This window comes from Nelumbo nucifera, chromosome 2 (genome assembly GCF_055504915.1).
Source record: "Nelumbo nucifera cultivar China Antique chromosome 2, China Antique-T2T, whole genome shotgun sequence".
NCBI classification, from domain to species: Eukaryota; Viridiplantae; Streptophyta; class Magnoliopsida; order Proteales; family Nelumbonaceae; genus Nelumbo; species Nelumbo nucifera.
In genome coordinates this window covers 65,463,203-65,480,766 of record NC_142650.1, presented here as the reverse complement: position 1 = coordinate 65,480,766, position 17,564 = coordinate 65,463,203, and the positions used below count along the sequence as shown (strand labels likewise).

Sequence of the window (17,564 nt, the reverse complement as noted above, 5' to 3'; positions counted from 1 at the left end):
ATCCAAGGAAGAAAAGAAATCTATCCAGTTTGGAACAGGTTGGAATGGCTTGATAAATAGTCCAAGTGAAGCTGGTCTGAAGCAAGCATAGTTCCTTCAACTCACAAGAGTTTATGAACCTATTGAAATTCCTTATTCTAGTGGTCATCCTCTGATGTGGCCTTTTTTGTTTTTTTGAAGAGGTAAAGTAAAGACGTATTAATCAAAAAGAAAAGGATTACAAGTGTGACTGTTCACTGTAGAACAAGGCTCTATGCATACTAACACCTTTCAATCACCACCCCAAAAAAATCAACCTCCAAAAAAGGAGAGAAAACATCCTGCTCAAAAAGTGGATTAACACTTAACCAGCCTCTAAGAGTCTCCACTATTAGATTTCTCAGCTGCTCTTCTTGAAAGAGTTCCTGCTCAAAAATCCTTCTTTTCCTTTCGCCCAAATGACCCACAGAACTGCCGGAGGCAAAGTTGACCATTTAATTTTCCCTTTCTTGCACATATTCCCCATATTCCAGATTTCTAGCATGGATTTGAGAGATCTAGGAATGCAACTTTGGAAGGAAATTACCTTGAAAAAGTGAACCCAAATTCTGAGAGAGAACTCACAGTGTAGAAATAAGTGATTGGAATTCTCTACCTCCTTGTTACATAAAACACACGAACAGTCTGGAAGGCTCTTCTGCAGCTACCTAAGAAAATACCTTCACTTTGGATGGAGCAATCACCCCCCCCCCCCACACACACACACATACACACTATTTTAACTGGGAAGGAGCTGTCCTCTTCTGATCTCAGGCCACTGTAAAATGATTTCACATAGAAGGCTCCAGACTTGGACCAAATCCAAACTCTTTTGTCAGGGATCTGTGGATTAAGCCACAGGTTTTGCAATCTGGATAGCAGATCAGCAATTTGGACCACTTCCCAATCATTAAAATTCCTCCTAAATACTAGGGATCAAGTCACCATGTTCCCATCTCTGACAAAGTAATCAGCCACTAAAGCTTCTTTATCCACAGCTAGAGAGAATAATTTTGGGTATACTTCCAAAAGGGTACATTGGAGCACCAAGAATCTTTCCAGAATTTCAATCTAGTGCCTTTCCCCACCATGTACCTGATCCCTTTCAGGAATTGAGGGAAAGCTTTGGAGATTCCTTTCCACACTCCACAACCATAAGGGCAAGTAGAATCAACTGCATCCCATCCATTATTTTGAATGCCACATTTCTGAAAAATGACCTTCCTCCACAGCTCATTCGGTTCATTAAAGAACCTCTAGAACCATCTACCCAGAAGGACCTAGCTGAAGAGCTTTAATTTTCTAATACCCAGACCCCCACTTTTAAGAGACTTACAAATTTTATCCCAGCCCACCAGATGGTATTTTTGGAAATCCTTCCAACCAATCCACAAAAAATCTCTAATTGCTTTTTCAATCAACAAAGCTACCTCTGTAGGGATAGGAAAGAGAGACATGTAATAGACCAGAATGCTGGCCAGCACACTTTTTATCAAATGTTAACTTACCACATTTAGACATGTTAAAGTTCAGCCTGCCCTAGAAATCTGTTTGGCTCGTTAGTTGTAAAGTAAACAGTAAGAAGGAAGAAAAGAAAGAAGAAGAAGGAAGAAAGTAGAAGGAGAAGAGAAAAGGTCTGGTTCGAAACTCAGGAAGACAACCTAGATTCGGCCAGACCTGTTATTATATTATTAATGTGACTGGAAAAGACAAGAGTGCCCTTATTTAAGTAATTGGCACTCGAACTAACATAATAGTACACATCAGCACTCTCAACAGATGTACAAAGACTAAAATACCCCTTCACTAACACTCCCCCTCAAGTTGGTGAGTATATATCATATAATCCCAGCTTGTTACATATGTAGTCCACTCTCCCCCAACTCAAACTTTTTGTAAACAGATCTGCCCACTGATTTCCTGTATTAACATATGCAGTCTCTATCACTCCATTCAGCACCTTCTCTCTCACAAAATGACAGTCAACTTTGATGTGCTTGGTTCTTTCATGAAACACTGGATTGGAAGAGATATGAACCGCTGCCTGATTGTCACAGTAGAGTTTCATTGGAGCACCGACGTCATATCCTATCTCCTGTAGAAGATTCCTTAGCCACACTAATTCACAAGCAGTATGTGCCATGGCCCTATATTATGCTTCTGCATTGCTTCTTGCCACAACTGTTTGCTTCTTACTTTTCCACGTTACCAGGTTACCCCCCAAGAAGGTACAATAGCCTGTGGTAGACCATCTATCAGACATGGAATCTGCCCAATCAGCATCAGTGTAACCTTCTACTTCCAGCTTCCAACCACTTTTGTACAGTAACCCACGGCCAGGGGCTCCTTTCAAGTACCTCACAATCCTTAGCACTGCATTCCAATGTGGGACCAAAGGTTTCTGCATGAACTGACTCACCACACTAACCGCAAATGAGATATCTGGCCGAGTAATGGTTAGGTAGTTTAGTTTTCCTACAAGACATCGGTATCTACCAGGGTCTTCAAATACTTCACCTATATCACTGCTCAACCTCGTATTGGTTTCCATAGGTGTCTCAGTTGGTTTAGTACCCAACAAACCTGTTTCTTCCAGTAAATCCAGCACATATTTCCTCTGACACAAATTAATGCCATGCTTAGATCTTGCTACCTCTATGCCCAAAAAATATTTCAATTTGCCAAGGTCCTTTGTCTGAAAGTGTTCCTGTAGGAATGCCTTCAATCTGTCAATGCCCATTTTATCATTCCCAGTCACAACGATATCATCTACATACACCACCAGTAGTATTTTTCCTGCCGGAGAGTCATGACTGAAGACAGAGTGATCAACTTGGCACTGTTTCATACCAAACTTCTTGACCACCTCACAGAACCTACCTACCAAACCATGCTCGAGGGGACTGTTTAAGTCCATATATAGCCTTCTTAAGTGAGGATACCTTACCATCCTCCCCCTGAGCAACAAACCCTGGTGGTTGCCCCATGTAGACCTCCTCGAGCAAATCACCATGCAAAAAAGCATTTTTGATATTGAGCTGATATAGAGGCCAATCATACATAGCTGCAAGGGAGATGACAACACGAACTGACCCTATCTTAGCAACCGGGGAGAATGTCTCTGTGTAGTCAATGCCATAGGTTTGGGAGTACCCTTTCGCAACCAGACGCGCCTTCAGGCGCTCAACATGACCATCTGGCAAGTACTTAACGGTATACACCCACTTACAACTGACAGCCTGCTTCCCAGGAGGAAGAGCGGTGAGATCCCAAGTGTGATTATGATGGAGTGCAGAGAGCTCTTCTTCCATAGCACGACACCACTCTGGAGAGGTAAGGGCTTCTTGGACATCCTTAGGAACAACCACTGAAGATAACAAGGAGATGAACTGGCGATGGGAGGTGGAGAGGTGAGTAAGGGAAACAAAATTGGAAATAGGATAAAGGGTGCAGGTGCGTTTACCTTTCCGTAAGGCAATAGGGAGATCAAAGTCGGAGGCTGGTGTCGGATCTGAAGCCGGATCTGTCGACGGTGATGAAGCCGGAGGAGGCGCAGCCGGTACACATGGGCGATGTGTATACACGTGACGGATAGGTGGGCGGTCAACAGACGGTGGCACCAGAGGCAAAGATGTAGGCACGACTGGAACCAGAGGAGGAGGATCAGCCACAAGAAGGGGAAGAGGAGGAGGTGATGTGGAAGACGCAGCATCACCGAACCCCATGAAGAACGGAGTAGACTCGAAGAAAGTAACATCAGCACATACCAAAGAACGACGAGAACTGGGATGGTAACACTTGTACCCTTTCTGAGTCTGGGAGTAGCCAAGAAAGATACACTTACGGGATCGTGCATCTAACTTGTCAGTCCCGGGACCCAGATTATGGACGAAGCAGACACACCCAAATACCCGAGGAGGAAGCGGAAACGGAGACATGTTGGGAAATAGGACACTAAAAGGAGAACGACCATCAAGAATAGACGTGGGCATCCGATTAATTAAGAAACAAGAGGTGAGCATTGCATCACTCCATAAGGGTTTGGGAACATTCATGTGATGCATGAGTGAACGGGCCGTTTCTACAAGATGTCGGTTCTTTCTCTCAGCAACCCCATTTTGTTGTGGGGTGTAGGTAAATGAAGTTTGGTGTATAATGCCATGTTGGTCCAAGTATTCTTGAAAAGATGAAGACAAGTATTCACGACCATTATCAGAACGGAAAATTTTGATGTGAACACCAAATTGATTGCGGATCTCAGCATAAAATTTCTGGAAGATGGCAAATAGTTCACTTCTTTCTTTCATTAAATAGAGCCACATCATTCTTGAAAAGTCATCAACAAAAATAACAAAATATATGTGTCCATTATATGACATCACTTTATAGGGACCCCAAACATCTAAATGAATTAAAAAAAAGGACTCGACACACGGTTATCAACCCTATAACTAAAGGGAACACGATGGTGTTTCCCAAATTGACACGACTCACAATCTAGAACAAAAAGTTGACTCAACGAAGGGACCAAGGACTTCAGCACTTTCAGCGAGGGATGACCAAATCTACAATGCCACTGGAGAGGAGAAATAGATGACTGAAGGGCCGTTGACGTTCTTCCACCACCATCAAGATAATACAGTCCACCGACTTCATGCCCTCCACCAATCTTCATCCCCGTCTTGAGATCCTGAAAAACACACATAGAGGGGTAAAATGTAATGGAGCAATTAAGGGACTTGGTCAGCTTACTAACAGACATAAGATTAAATGGAAGTTTAGGTACATATAAAACAGAGGATAGGGACACAGGGTCTAGGTCAACGTTACCAACACCACGAATAGATGATGTGGAGCCATTAGCAAGGGTAACAGATTGTGATGTTGGGCAATGAGTGAGAGATGAAAACACACCTGGAGTTCCCGTCATGTGATCGGAGGCTCCAGAGTCAATGATCCAGGGGTTGGGTGTGGATGCCAAACAAGCCATACCTGAGTGTGCAAAGGTAGTTGTGTTCTGTTGCAACGTGGATTGAACAAACCTTTCATACTAATCACGAGGAACACTCACCATCTCCCTGCCTGGACCATCTGGAGAGGTAGAAGGCATCTGGTCAGTTGATCGGTTCTCTTGTCTAAAGCTGGAACTGGTATCACTAGTCATGGCATGGTTGGCCCACGTCGAAGGTGGACCGTGTAAATCATAGCAGTAGTTAATAGTATGTCCATCCAAACCACAATGAGTACACCTCCGTGGACCCGAGCCACGTCCTCTACCACGTGCTCCCCCTGAATCTCTGCCTCCAGTACGACCACCACCACGGATATGTGTAGGACCACCACTACCACTCTGACCATACACTGGACCACTAGTGCCACCTCGGCCAGGCTGGGCTCCTCGAGCTCCACTTCTGCCACCTCGTCCTCTCGACACTGCAAATGCTGATCTATCTGAGATACTAGAGGTTTCCATAGATCCAATGGAAGTCCTCCGAAGACGAGCAAACACCTCCTCTAGAGATGGAAGAGCAGATCCTCCTAGTATCTAGGCTCGTACTGGTTCATACTCAGACTTCAGCCCCACCAGAAACCGAGTCACATCAAGCTGCTCTCTCTGTTGCTGTTGAACCTTGACATCGGAAGTGAGAGGGTGATAGACATCTAGCTCATTACGGATATTTCTCATACTGGCATAGTACTCCTCAAGGCTCTGATTTCCCTGTTGTAGATTGAAGTATTCCTAATACAGTTGATATACCCTAGTTGTATTATCCTGACCAGAATACAATTTCTTAGCATGATCCCACACCTCTTTGGCTGTGTCAAGAAACATGAAGTTCACACTGATTCTAGGCTCCATACTGTTCCACAACCATGTGATAATCTGTGCATCTTCCTGTTCACTGTCTTCATACTCCTGAGAACTAGTGGGAGGTTTCTCCTCTCTTATGTGCTTTACCTTCTTCTTCGCCTTCAGAAAGACCTCTACAGACTTGGCCCAAGGGACATAATTCTCTCCATTCAATTTAATGGAGGTCATTTGGACATTCAGATAGTCAGTAGATATCATCACACTAGGTTTACTATCACTGTTATCTGCCATTGTCGAATTCTCTTATCACTAAAACTGAGAACTACACACTGCACACTACACACAAATACTTCACCGAAATCTGCACACTGATTCAGTTATGACAAAGGCTGAAAGCTGTATTTGTAACACCACAAACTCTACTCTACAGCTACCGGAAGTTTCACCATTAAGTAGACACTACTTCCCTTCAAATCACACACAAACCAGCATAAACTCTAGCATAAACCCTAGCACCATCATATGATCTGTACCACACCTCTCATGTGTTCCATGACAGAAAATATGCATAAAAAAAATCTCCTTACCTCATCGCCTGAAGGCCAACCACATGAAGGAATGAAACACCACTGCACCACACACACCAGCCCTACATTAATTAGGGGAGGGCTTAGAAACCACAGCAACCGATCACCAACAACACCACCGGAGGCATAGAAACCTCCAAGGGAAGAAGGCGATCACTCCTTTTCAGCCCTTTTCCCACTCTCCAACCAACGGCTGAGAAATCTAAGAAAACCCTAGTTCGAATGCGCAGAAAACAGAATTCTAGCAGGACTGATTTGTTTGATGTGGCTCTGATACCATGTTAAAGTTCAGCCTGCCCTAGAAATCTGTTTGGTTTGTTAGTTGTAAAGTAAACAGTAAGAAGGAAGAAAAGAAAGAAGAAGGAAGAAAGTAGAAGGAGAAGAGAAAATACCCCTTCACTAACAAGAGTGCCCTTATTTAAGTAAGAGGCACTCGAAGAAAAGAAATCTGTTTGGTTCAAAACTCAGGAAGACAACCTAGATTCGGCCAGACCTGTTATTATATTATTAATGTGACTGGAAAAGACAAGAGTGCCCTTATTTAAGTAAGAGGCACTCGAACTAACATAATAGTACACGTCAGCACTCTCAACAGATGTACAAAGACTAAAATACCCCTTCACTAACAAGACAGATACCTTGCTTTCCAAGATAGCTTTTTGTTAACCCTCTCCACAACTGGATCCCAAATACTCTTAAAGATACATTTTACCCCTAAAGGCAAGCCCAACTATTTTAACAGAAAAGAAACAATTTTACACCCCAAAAGATCTGCCAACTCAGTCAAATTTTCCACTTTCCTTACAGCCACCATCTGGCTGTTTGCCAGGTTAGTCTTCAGCTCAATACCACCTTAAACCAACAAAACAGGTACCTCAAAGTCAACACTTGCTCTGCATTCGCATCACAAAAAATAGGGTGTCATCTACAATTTGAAGGGAATTCCTTCCCCACTACTTCCAACATCAAAGCCTTTGAGGCAACCACCATCTACAGCGCAGTCATCTTACTTAATCCCTCCATCACTATCAAAGATAACGAGGGTGACAAAGGATCACCTTGTCTGATGTCAGTTATTGGTTTCGTTTGAAAAAGCAACATTTTTGGGGACACAAATGTGTTTTCCAGCAAAGCTAGAATCCTTTCTTTGGAGTTGGCAGCTGAAAGGTCTCAGCAGAAAGGGAAAGGGTGGGGTGTACCCTACCAGAGCTTCTTGCTATTGTAGGGAGTTTTCTTCTTTTATTCTTAATATAATACTTTACCATTTTCTCAAAAAAGTTAAAATCAACTATATAGATAATGCTCAAATCAAATGGTTAAAACCAGTGTTTAGAAAACCAGACTGGACTGGACGGTTGAACTGTGACCCGGGGCCCTAACCAGTTTGGTCATACCCCGATAACCGGACTTGCTCAAAACCCATTGAAAACCGGCTAACCGGCCGGTTGAACCAGAAAACCGGTGAACTAGTCCCGGTTTCATGAAACCGCTCGGGTCCATACAAAAGTGATTTTTTTTTTTTGATAGATAAAGATTTTAAATCTCAAATAATATGCCCATACATAAGTGAAATTTTAAAATGTTAACAAGAATTTGAACTCAAGACCTCTTATTTTCACAGATTACTTAATTACCACTAATCACCTCTTTACTTATGCTAATTAATGATTATTTATTATACATATTACATTATTATGCATGCATTTTAAAGAAAATGTAAGTTAAAAGGCTTGAAACCTAGTTATTTGTTTTAAAAATTAAGAAACTTGTCATCCATCCACCATATTTAAGTACATTAAAAGTTGTAAAATATATTATATATAGTATTTATATGACCCCCGTAGTATATATATATATATGCCACATCATCACGGTCGACCCCAGTCGAACCTCTGACCCGTGAACCTCTCCCTTCTCCGGTTCTATGCCCAGTCCGGTTCTCTGAACATTGGTTAAAACTTAAAAATGAGCTGATTAGACTTGTTTTGGCATGATCATTATTTTAGTTGGGAACCCATTCAACAGTAGCTCCCAATTCTTGATACAAGACAGGTGACAGATATAGGGAGCTCAAGAGTCAAGACCTGTATATGTGTCTTCCCCTGGACCAAAGACATTCCATAAGTTTCATTCACAGAATCCGAAAACATTCAAACATCAGAAAACAAAATGTTTTCATTTCTACGAAAACTAACCAAACCATTTTTACATCTTTCTTTATTGCTATAATTGCATATGTTGGGGTGCTTGATGCAAAACAAAAACCTGATCCTATATGTATATGTATGCATGTATCTATGAGAGAGATGACAACGGTGGCTCTTATCACAAGTCAATAAAACCACATACTAGGTGTGAAATGGTGCAACCATAGTAATCAAGATGATGCCTAGGTGACCAGGCATCATATGGGGGCTTGCCTACAGACCACCTTTTCGGCATGCACATTGGGCATAGGCTCCTTATTAGATATTTTGGTTATGTTTCCATACAGTGATATGCATGGAATCAAAAAATATATGTATTACAAGTCTTTATTGTACTTTTATTCAAGTTTACAATGCAAGTGGAATACCTAATGATGCTTGATTGATAATCTGCTTAATCCCTTCTAAATTGTTTTTGGATATGCCTTTGCTGCAATGTTTAAATTCTTAGAATTCATGCGCTATCCATTGCTTATTTGCTTGGATTCTTTCTGCAACACTTGTTTTCTTGGATTCAATGCATTGCTTATTTGCCTTTTTTATTCCATTTCATTACTATAACACTCATTTTCTTCAATTTATTGACTTTCTGCCTTGCTTTTCTGCCTAGATATAATAAAAATAAATTTGGTATTAATGTACTGTTTGCATATTGCATTGTTTTTCCACTTACATTTGTGCTATTATGGTTCATGATCTTTTGCATGCCTTATTGCTTTGTGTGTACAAGTGATTTTATTCTTTAGAACATTGTGATTTATTACTAGGAATGATATTGGCTTATGAAATAATAATGTGTCTTGATTTCAGTATTATTTTTAATATAAAATGGCAAGAGAATGAATATATGTTGTATACCTATAATAATTCTATAAACCAGAGTAAAACCACCACCTAAACCACACCTAGGCAATGCCTAGGTGTGCAACTAAGCATTTAAGCGACAAGGCAGTACCTTGTCTATTAACCCTGCCTCATACCTTGATAACTAGGGGTGCAACAATACATTCAAGTTGTGAAAAAACCCTAGTTCATTCTAGGTTAAAGCAGAGAAGGAAGAAGAAAGAAAAGAGAAAGAAGGAGAAGAATATTCGGCAGACTAGAAGAGAGAAAAGTGAAAATCACTCTCCCCTAGCCAACCCACTTGACTTTTATTCATAAAACTTAAGTCACAAGAAAGACAATGTTGTCCCTCATAGAAGATGGGAGACATAACTTAAACTCAGATACAATAGACATTTCACTTTCAATAAGATACACCAGAATGACCAAAATACCCCTGACTCGAGCATTCTAACACTCCCCCTCAAGCTGGAGAGTATATATCATATAGTCCCAGCTTGTTACAAATGTAATCTATTCTTCCCCGAGACAATCCTTTTGTGAAGAGATCTGCCCACTGATTTCCTGAGCTCACATGAGATGTAGTTATTACCCCACTTATCACTTTCTCTCTCACAAAGTGACAATCCACCTCAATATGTTTAGTTCTTTCATGGAAGACAGGATTGGATTAGATGTGAACAGCAGCTTGATTATCACAGTATAGTTTCATGGGTTTGTCAATTGAGAAACCCATCTCCTGTAATAGGTTCTTCAGCCATACTAGTTCACATGTGGTATGGGCCATAGCCCTGTATTCTGCTTCCGCACTACTTCTTGCCACCACTATTTGCTTCTTGCTCTTCCATATTACAAGATTGCCACCCAGGAAGGTACAATACCCTGTGGTTGACCTCCTGTCTGATATAGAGCTAGCCCAATCAGCATCTGTGTACCCTACTATCTCAAGAGTTCCTCCCTTTTGGTATAACAAACCACGACTTGGAGCACCCTTTAGGTACCTAACAATTCTCAGAACAGCTTCCCAGTGAGGAACCCGGGGATGTTGCATAAACTGACTCACCACACTCACAACAAATGATATATCTGGTCGGGTAATGGTCAGATAGTTCAACTTTCCCACCAACCTTCTGTATCTTCAAGGATCATCAAACTCTTCACCTGCATCCACACTTAGCTTGGCATTGAGTTCCATAGGAGTCTCTGCTGGTTTAGCACCTAATAACCCTGTTTCTTCAAGTGGGTCAAGAACATATTTCCTCTAACATAGGTTGATCCCCTGTTTTGACCTCGCAACTTCTATTCCTAAGAAGTACTTTAGCTTCCCCAGATCTTTCGTATTGAAGTGATCCTGTAAGAATTTTTTCAGTCTGTCAATTCCATTGTTGTCACTTCCAGTTATGACAATATCATCCACATACACGACTAGCAAGATTTTTCCATCTTTTGAGTTATAGCTGAACACAGAATGATCAACCTGACACTATTTCATCCCAAAGGCCTTCACCACTTCACTGAACCTACCGAACCATGCACGAGGAGAAAGTTTCAGCCCATAGATTGCCTTTTTGAACCTGCACACCTTACCAGCCTCCCCCTGAGCAACAAACCCTGGTGGTTGCTCCATATACACCTCCTCAACAAGATCACCATGTAGAAAGGCATTTTTTATGTCAAGTTGTAGGAGAGGCCAATCATACATAGTAGCCAATGAGATCAACACCCGAACTGAACCAATTTTAGCCACAGGAGAGAATGTCTCCATATAGTCCACACCATATAACTGAGAATAGCCCTTGGCCACCAATCGTGCTTTCAATCGTTCCACACTGCCATCAGGAAGATGCTTCACTGTATAGACCCATTTACACCCAACAGTGTGCTTACCAGGAGGAAGGATGGTGAGTTCCCACGTGTGTTATGTTGTAGAGCAGAGAGTTCTTCTTCCATGGCTTGCCTCCACCCTGGGGAGGTAAGGGCTTCATGTACAGTCTTGGGAATGGGAACCGATGAGAGTAAAGATATAAACTTGCAATGAGAAGTAGAAAGGTGAGTAGTGGAAACATAGTCTGAAATGGGATGAGAAGTACAAGTACGTTTACCTTTCCGCAAAGCAATAGGAAGATCAAGATCTGAGGGAGGAGCAATAGCAGGATCTGTCGACAGGTGCTGAAGAGGAGGAGGGGCCGAAGCACTTCTACGGGTATACACTTGAGTAATTGGCGGCCTCTCTGTAGTAACAGGCATATGATGTGCATCTGCAGTAGGAATGGGAGCTACGGGAAGAGGGTCCATAACCGGTACAGGAAGAGGAACCACAGAGGGAGAAGAAGAGACCCCGACATCTGAGAAAAATGGAACTGATTCAAAGGTGACATCAGAGCACACAAACGATTTATGAAATTTTGGGTTATAACACTTATACCCTTTCTGAGTACTCGAGTAGCCAAGAAAAATAAACTTCGTAGCTCGAGCATCTAACTTGTCTACTCCAGGCCCCAAGTGTTGAACAAAACAAACACAACCAAAGACTCTTGGGGTGAGAGGAAAGGGAGACAAAGTGGGAAACAACACGGAGAAATGGGATTGACTTCCAAGGATTGACATGGGCATCCGATTTATCAAAAAACAGGATGTAAAAACAGCATCACTCCAAAAATGCTTTGGGACATGCATATTGATCATCAAGGACCGAGCAGTTTCAAGAAGATGTCTATTTTTCCGTTCAGCTACACCGTTTTGTTGCGGGGTGTAGGCACAAGAAGTTTGATGAATTATTCCATGATGTTCTAGGTATTGCTGAAATGGTGAGGAGATGTATTCTTTGGCATTATCGGAGCGAAGTATTTTCAAATGAACACCAAATTGAGTGCGTATTTCAGCATGAAATTTCTGAAAAATAGAGAACAATTAACTACGGTCTTTTATAAGGTAGATCCATGTCATCCTTGAAAAGTCATCAACAAAGATTACAAAGTACTTAAACCCATTGTATGACACAACTTTAACTGGACCCCAGACATCAGAATGAACTAAAGCAAAGGGACTAGAGACACGACTATCAATTCTTGGACTAAATGAGACTCGATGATGTTTTTTTCCCAACTGACATGACTCACAATCTAACGATGAAAGATGACTCAACGAAGGAACTAGCAGCTTCAAAGACTTGAGAGAGGGATGACCGAGTCTGCAATGCCATTGGAGAGGAGTAAGAGACGACTGAAAAGCCACTGGGGGGCCACCACCATCAAGGTAATACAAACCACCTGCTTCATGCCCTCCACCAATCTTCTTCCCCATCTTGAGATCCTGAAACACACAAGAAGAAGGATAGAAGGTTACAGAACAATCAAGAGACTTGGTTAATCTGCTAACAGACATAAGATTAAACGGAAACTTAGGAACATATAAAACAGATGCTAAAGACATGGAGGAGAAATCAACATCACCAACACCACAAATAGGAGATGTAGAACCATTAGCAAGAGTAACTGACTGAGATGTGGAGGAGCGAGAAAGGGAAGAAAATACATCAAGAGTCCCAAACATATGGTCCGAGGCTCTGGAATCAATGATCCAGGGTGAGGCTTTGGAAGCCAAGCAAGCCATACCTGAATGGGCAAGTGTAGTTGTGTTTTGCTGAGATGTTTGAAGGAACTGCTCATACACTGCCCGTGGTACACTCACCATTTCCTGCCCGGAAGCACAAGCGGGAGTGGAGGGGGTTGGGACAGTTTGCTGGCTTTCAGTAATGGTGCTACTACTCTTAGATGTAGCATGGTTAGCCCAAGTATTGGGTGGACCACGCAAATCATAGCAAAAATTAACTGTGTGCTCCTCTAAGCCACAATGTGTACATTTTCTCTGAGCATTACTCCTTCCTCTTCCACGGCCTCCCCCTGACTCTCGGCCTCTAGTCCGGCCACTAGCCCGGTTAAATATGTGTCCACCATGGTTGCTTGGAGGGCCACTACTGCCACCACCACTTCTACTTCCACGGCCACTCCCTTTAGTCACTACCAAACCAGATCTATCAGAGAAGGAAGAATGTTCCACCGGCTCAATGGATGTCCTTTTGAGACGGGCAAAAACTTCTTCAAGTGAAGGGAGAGCTGATCCCCCCAATATTTGTGCTCTGACATGCTCATACTCAACCTTCAAGCCCACAAGAAACCTAGTCACATCAAGCTGTTCGCGTTGCTTTTGTTGGATCTAGACATCTGATGTTAGAGGGTGATACACATTTAGCTCATTGGGGATGTTCCTCAAACTTGCATAATATTCCTCTAAGCTTTGACTTCCTTGCTTCAAATTGAAGTACTCTTGGTACAACTAATATACCCCAGTTGTGTTGTCTTGTCCAGAGTACAACTTTTTAGCATGATCCCAGATCTCTTTGGCTGTATCTAGGAACATGAAGTTCACACTAATCTTTGATTCCATGCTGTTCCAAAGCCATGTCATTATCTGTGCATCATCTTGTTCCCAATCACTGAACCCAGGAGAATTAGAAGAAGGTTTCTCCTCCCTCACATGTTTTACTTTCCTCTTGGCCTTCAAGAACACCTCCACGGATTTTGCCCATGGTACATAGTTCTCACCATTCAACTTGATGGATGTCATTTGAACACTTATATAATCTGAAGAAAGCATGATGCTGGTTTTGTTGTCATTCCCATCTACGGAAGAAGCCATCTCCATTATTTCACCTTCAAGTATACACCACAACCACACACTCTTTCACACAGCTTATCTCACTTATAGCACCACCAATCCCAGCTTTAAATATACATTACACACCACACACTAAGGCTGAAATCACTCAGTCTTCACATCAAACACCTGGGCTGCACACTGCAAAACCATTCACCACCACACACTAAGACTGAAACCACTTAGTCTTCACATCAAACACTTGGGTTGCATACTGCCGAATTGATTACACACAAGGTCTAGGACCCAACCACCACTACCACCAATCATCACGACACAACCACCACCAATCTACTGTTGTTGTGAACCTCAGCAGTTGACAACTCGTCTTTCAACATACATATGAAGAGGAATGCAGAGGAATACGACTGAAATGCATATCAGTCACACCAAGCATCACCACAACCAACTTTTGAAGCAACAAGAAAACATTTACAGTCCCTTACTTGGACAAACAACAGTAGTGTTCATACCTGTCCACATTCAGCCCTCTTCGATACTGAATAGAGGGTTTAGTATGCCACTTCAACGACCACCACAACAACGATTGGAGGCATTCTCACCTCCAGACCCATAAAACGACAGCTACTTTTCAGCCCCTTATCAAACCTCCACTCAGGTCAATCGAAAAAGAAGAAGACGACTGTGAAAGCTAGCGGCGAACCCAGAAAGAGAACAGCAACAAGAAAAAAAAAAAGGATACAACCTTACAGCTCTGATACCATGTGAAAAAACCCTAGTTCATTCTAGGTTAAAGCAGAGAAGAAGGAAGAAGAAAGAAAAGAGAATGAAGGAGAAGAATATTCGGCCAGACTAGTAGAGAGAAAAGTGAACACCACTCTCCCCTAGCCGACCCACTTGACTTTTATTCATAAAACTTAAGTCACAAGAAAGACAATGTTGTCCCTCATAGAAGATGGGACACATAACTTAAACTCAGATACAATAGACATTTCACTTTCAATAAGATACAACAGAATGACCAAAATACCCCTAACTTGGCTTCCAAATCTTTAGAGGACGATGGGGAGGAAATTGACGAGACTTGAGAAGGAAGTGACCAAGAAAACAAAGCAATTCTTGATGAAGTTTACCACAATGGAAGAACAATTGATCTGGAGAAGGTAGTAAATACAGAAATGGAGCTTAGTAAGATGTAGGGTTTATTTTTCTTGGGAGGAGACGATTTTACAAGGAAGGCTTTTAGAGAATTAGAAAAGGGTTGGAAAAAGAGTAAGGCAGCTTTGGAAGAGGTAGAGGTTATTGTTAGGGTTGAAGATAATATTGATAGAAGGAAGTCAGTGGGAGAGGCAGGGGATGGACTCCGATGGAGACAAAAGGAGGGTGAGGTAATTGCAGTCCAGACTTTAGAGAATAATGCAGTGTTGGATCTAGAGAGGATCAAGGCGATCAACAACTCCAAGGATCCAAAAGACCCAAAAAAAAAACACTCTAATGCAGTAAGATGCGTCAAAAATCAGAGAGATGTCTAAATTGTTCTGGTCTCAAAAGTGAAGAAAACTATGAAAGCTCCAAAGAGAAATAAAGAGGTTCTTCTTCAAGCCACTGGAGGAGCAGCAAGTTACAGTGAAATGATGGTGAATGTGTTGAGGACTGTAGTGTTTTGGTGTCTGTGTTTTCTTCTTTGGAAGTTCATGGGGGTTATAGCGTTCTAGATTCGGGTCGATACAGTGGCCTGTTATTGAGAGTATGCAGTTGACAGTGGTAGATGAAGGGTATGGCTGAGGATTTGAGTGTGTTGGAGGTTGCTTTGATGTTTTTCCTCTATTGGGTGACTTCTGGTCACCTTTCGTTTACCTTCTTTCTTCTTTTAATAAGTTTTTATTTTATCTTCAAAAAATAAAAAAAAAAGGCATCACATAAACTGATGAGCCAAGATCTTATAACAGAATACTCACCAATGGGCATAAATTATGTTACCATATATGATAGCATTCAAGGTTGTATGCCTCTCTTTGGCTTCCTTGAACCATTTATCTGCAGCTCTTCCAATAGAAAATAAACAAGTATTAGGGAAACATACAAAATCACATACCTATGATTGTTTTATCATCAATAACAAAGCATATACCCAGGCTTTCATCCAACCAATTCCACTGCCTAAAGATTGTGATGATATAAAAAGATAGGCTGCTCCTAAAATAATGTGTTTACAAGAAAGATAATAATAGAGATTCCATGACTATAAGTAATTTTAACATGGGAGTGGGGACTTTCATGTCCAATGAACAGCTCAAAGGATAATAAGCAACTGCAAGTGAATGCATGTAATTAATAAGTGCAAGAAAATAAAAAGAAACACCATAATCCTACAAGAATGATACTTTGGTTATATGTGGCAAACCCAATTTTTCTAGTTGAACTGACAAAAGTAGATATTTTGGCTATATATAGATAGGGCACATCAACACATAGATGCAGTATCATCACCAACAATTTCTAAATTATTAAAACATCTTCCAATACCCAAAATCTAAAGACAAAAATATGCCTAGGTACTAATACATGTCTGCTGAAGACTTCATTCAAGTTAACAAGGAACTACACTCCAAGTTAATTAACTCCTGTAGAGAAGATGGGCCGAATGGCCCATAGGCTGTTTATCCTTTTTTATCTTTTATGTTCTTTGCTGTAATGGGCCTTATTCTGGGCCTATTCTTTCTATGTTATGTTCTTTTAATTTCTTGCCCAACTAAGGGCCTCTTTGTAAATTATCAAAGTTTAACTTAATAAAATAGTGTTAGGGGTGTAAGAGTGGAGATTAAGGTTCGAAACTCTCTTACTCTGAACTCCTATTGCTGCCATCTTCTTCTTCATCTTCTCTTCCTTAGAAGAATGATTTCTGTTATTTTATTTTGATTTCAGCATCTGTTCTAAACAGTCCTTTATTCTCAAAAGACTGTTTTTCTTCTTGGTATCAGAGCAGGCTCTCTTTTCCCTTTTTTTTTTCACCCTCTTTTCCCATACACAGTGTGTATGGAGAACTGAATCGTACGGACTGTTAAAGAGACTTTGTTCAGCCCAGTTGTTAGTGGTTTCTGGAGAGAAGAGGACTGACTTTGTCGCCTCCTTGGCTGATTCAAGTGTATTGCCCGAAACCCTAATTTTCTGGAGAAATTTGTTTGCGGGCCCCGTAGGGTGTTTGGACCGAGCGCTCAGTGTCTGGAGGCTTTCTGATTTTCCTTCTTGAAGATCGAAGTTGTTTGGTGTTTCGTGTAGTCTACAAGGTGCGGCTCCTTTTTTTTCTGTTTCTCCCAGCTTCCGGGTGTGACTCAAATTTTTGGTACTGTTGCATAGAGGTAGGCTCACAACACAATCCTTGTTTTATCTTCATTTGGTGTCCTTTGAAGTTGGTTGAAA

The 17,564-nt window shown here is 41.5% G+C and overlaps 1 protein-coding gene across 9 annotated transcripts in view; it reads right to left on the bottom strand.

Moving 5' to 3' along the window:
* The window catches only part of LOC104601350 (pentatricopeptide (PPR) repeat-containing protein), a 76,014-nt gene that overhangs the window by 35,960 nt on the left and 22,490 nt on the right, over window positions 1-17,564 (bottom strand). For all 9 annotated transcript variants that reach the window (XM_088898699.1, XM_088898692.1, XM_088898693.1 and 6 more), the window contains one exon: window positions 16,103-16,189. In XM_088898699.1, the coding sequence (XP_088754825.1) occupies window positions 16,103-16,189 (87 nt within the window). The remainder of the gene's footprint in view (window positions 1-16,102; window positions 16,190-17,564) is intronic.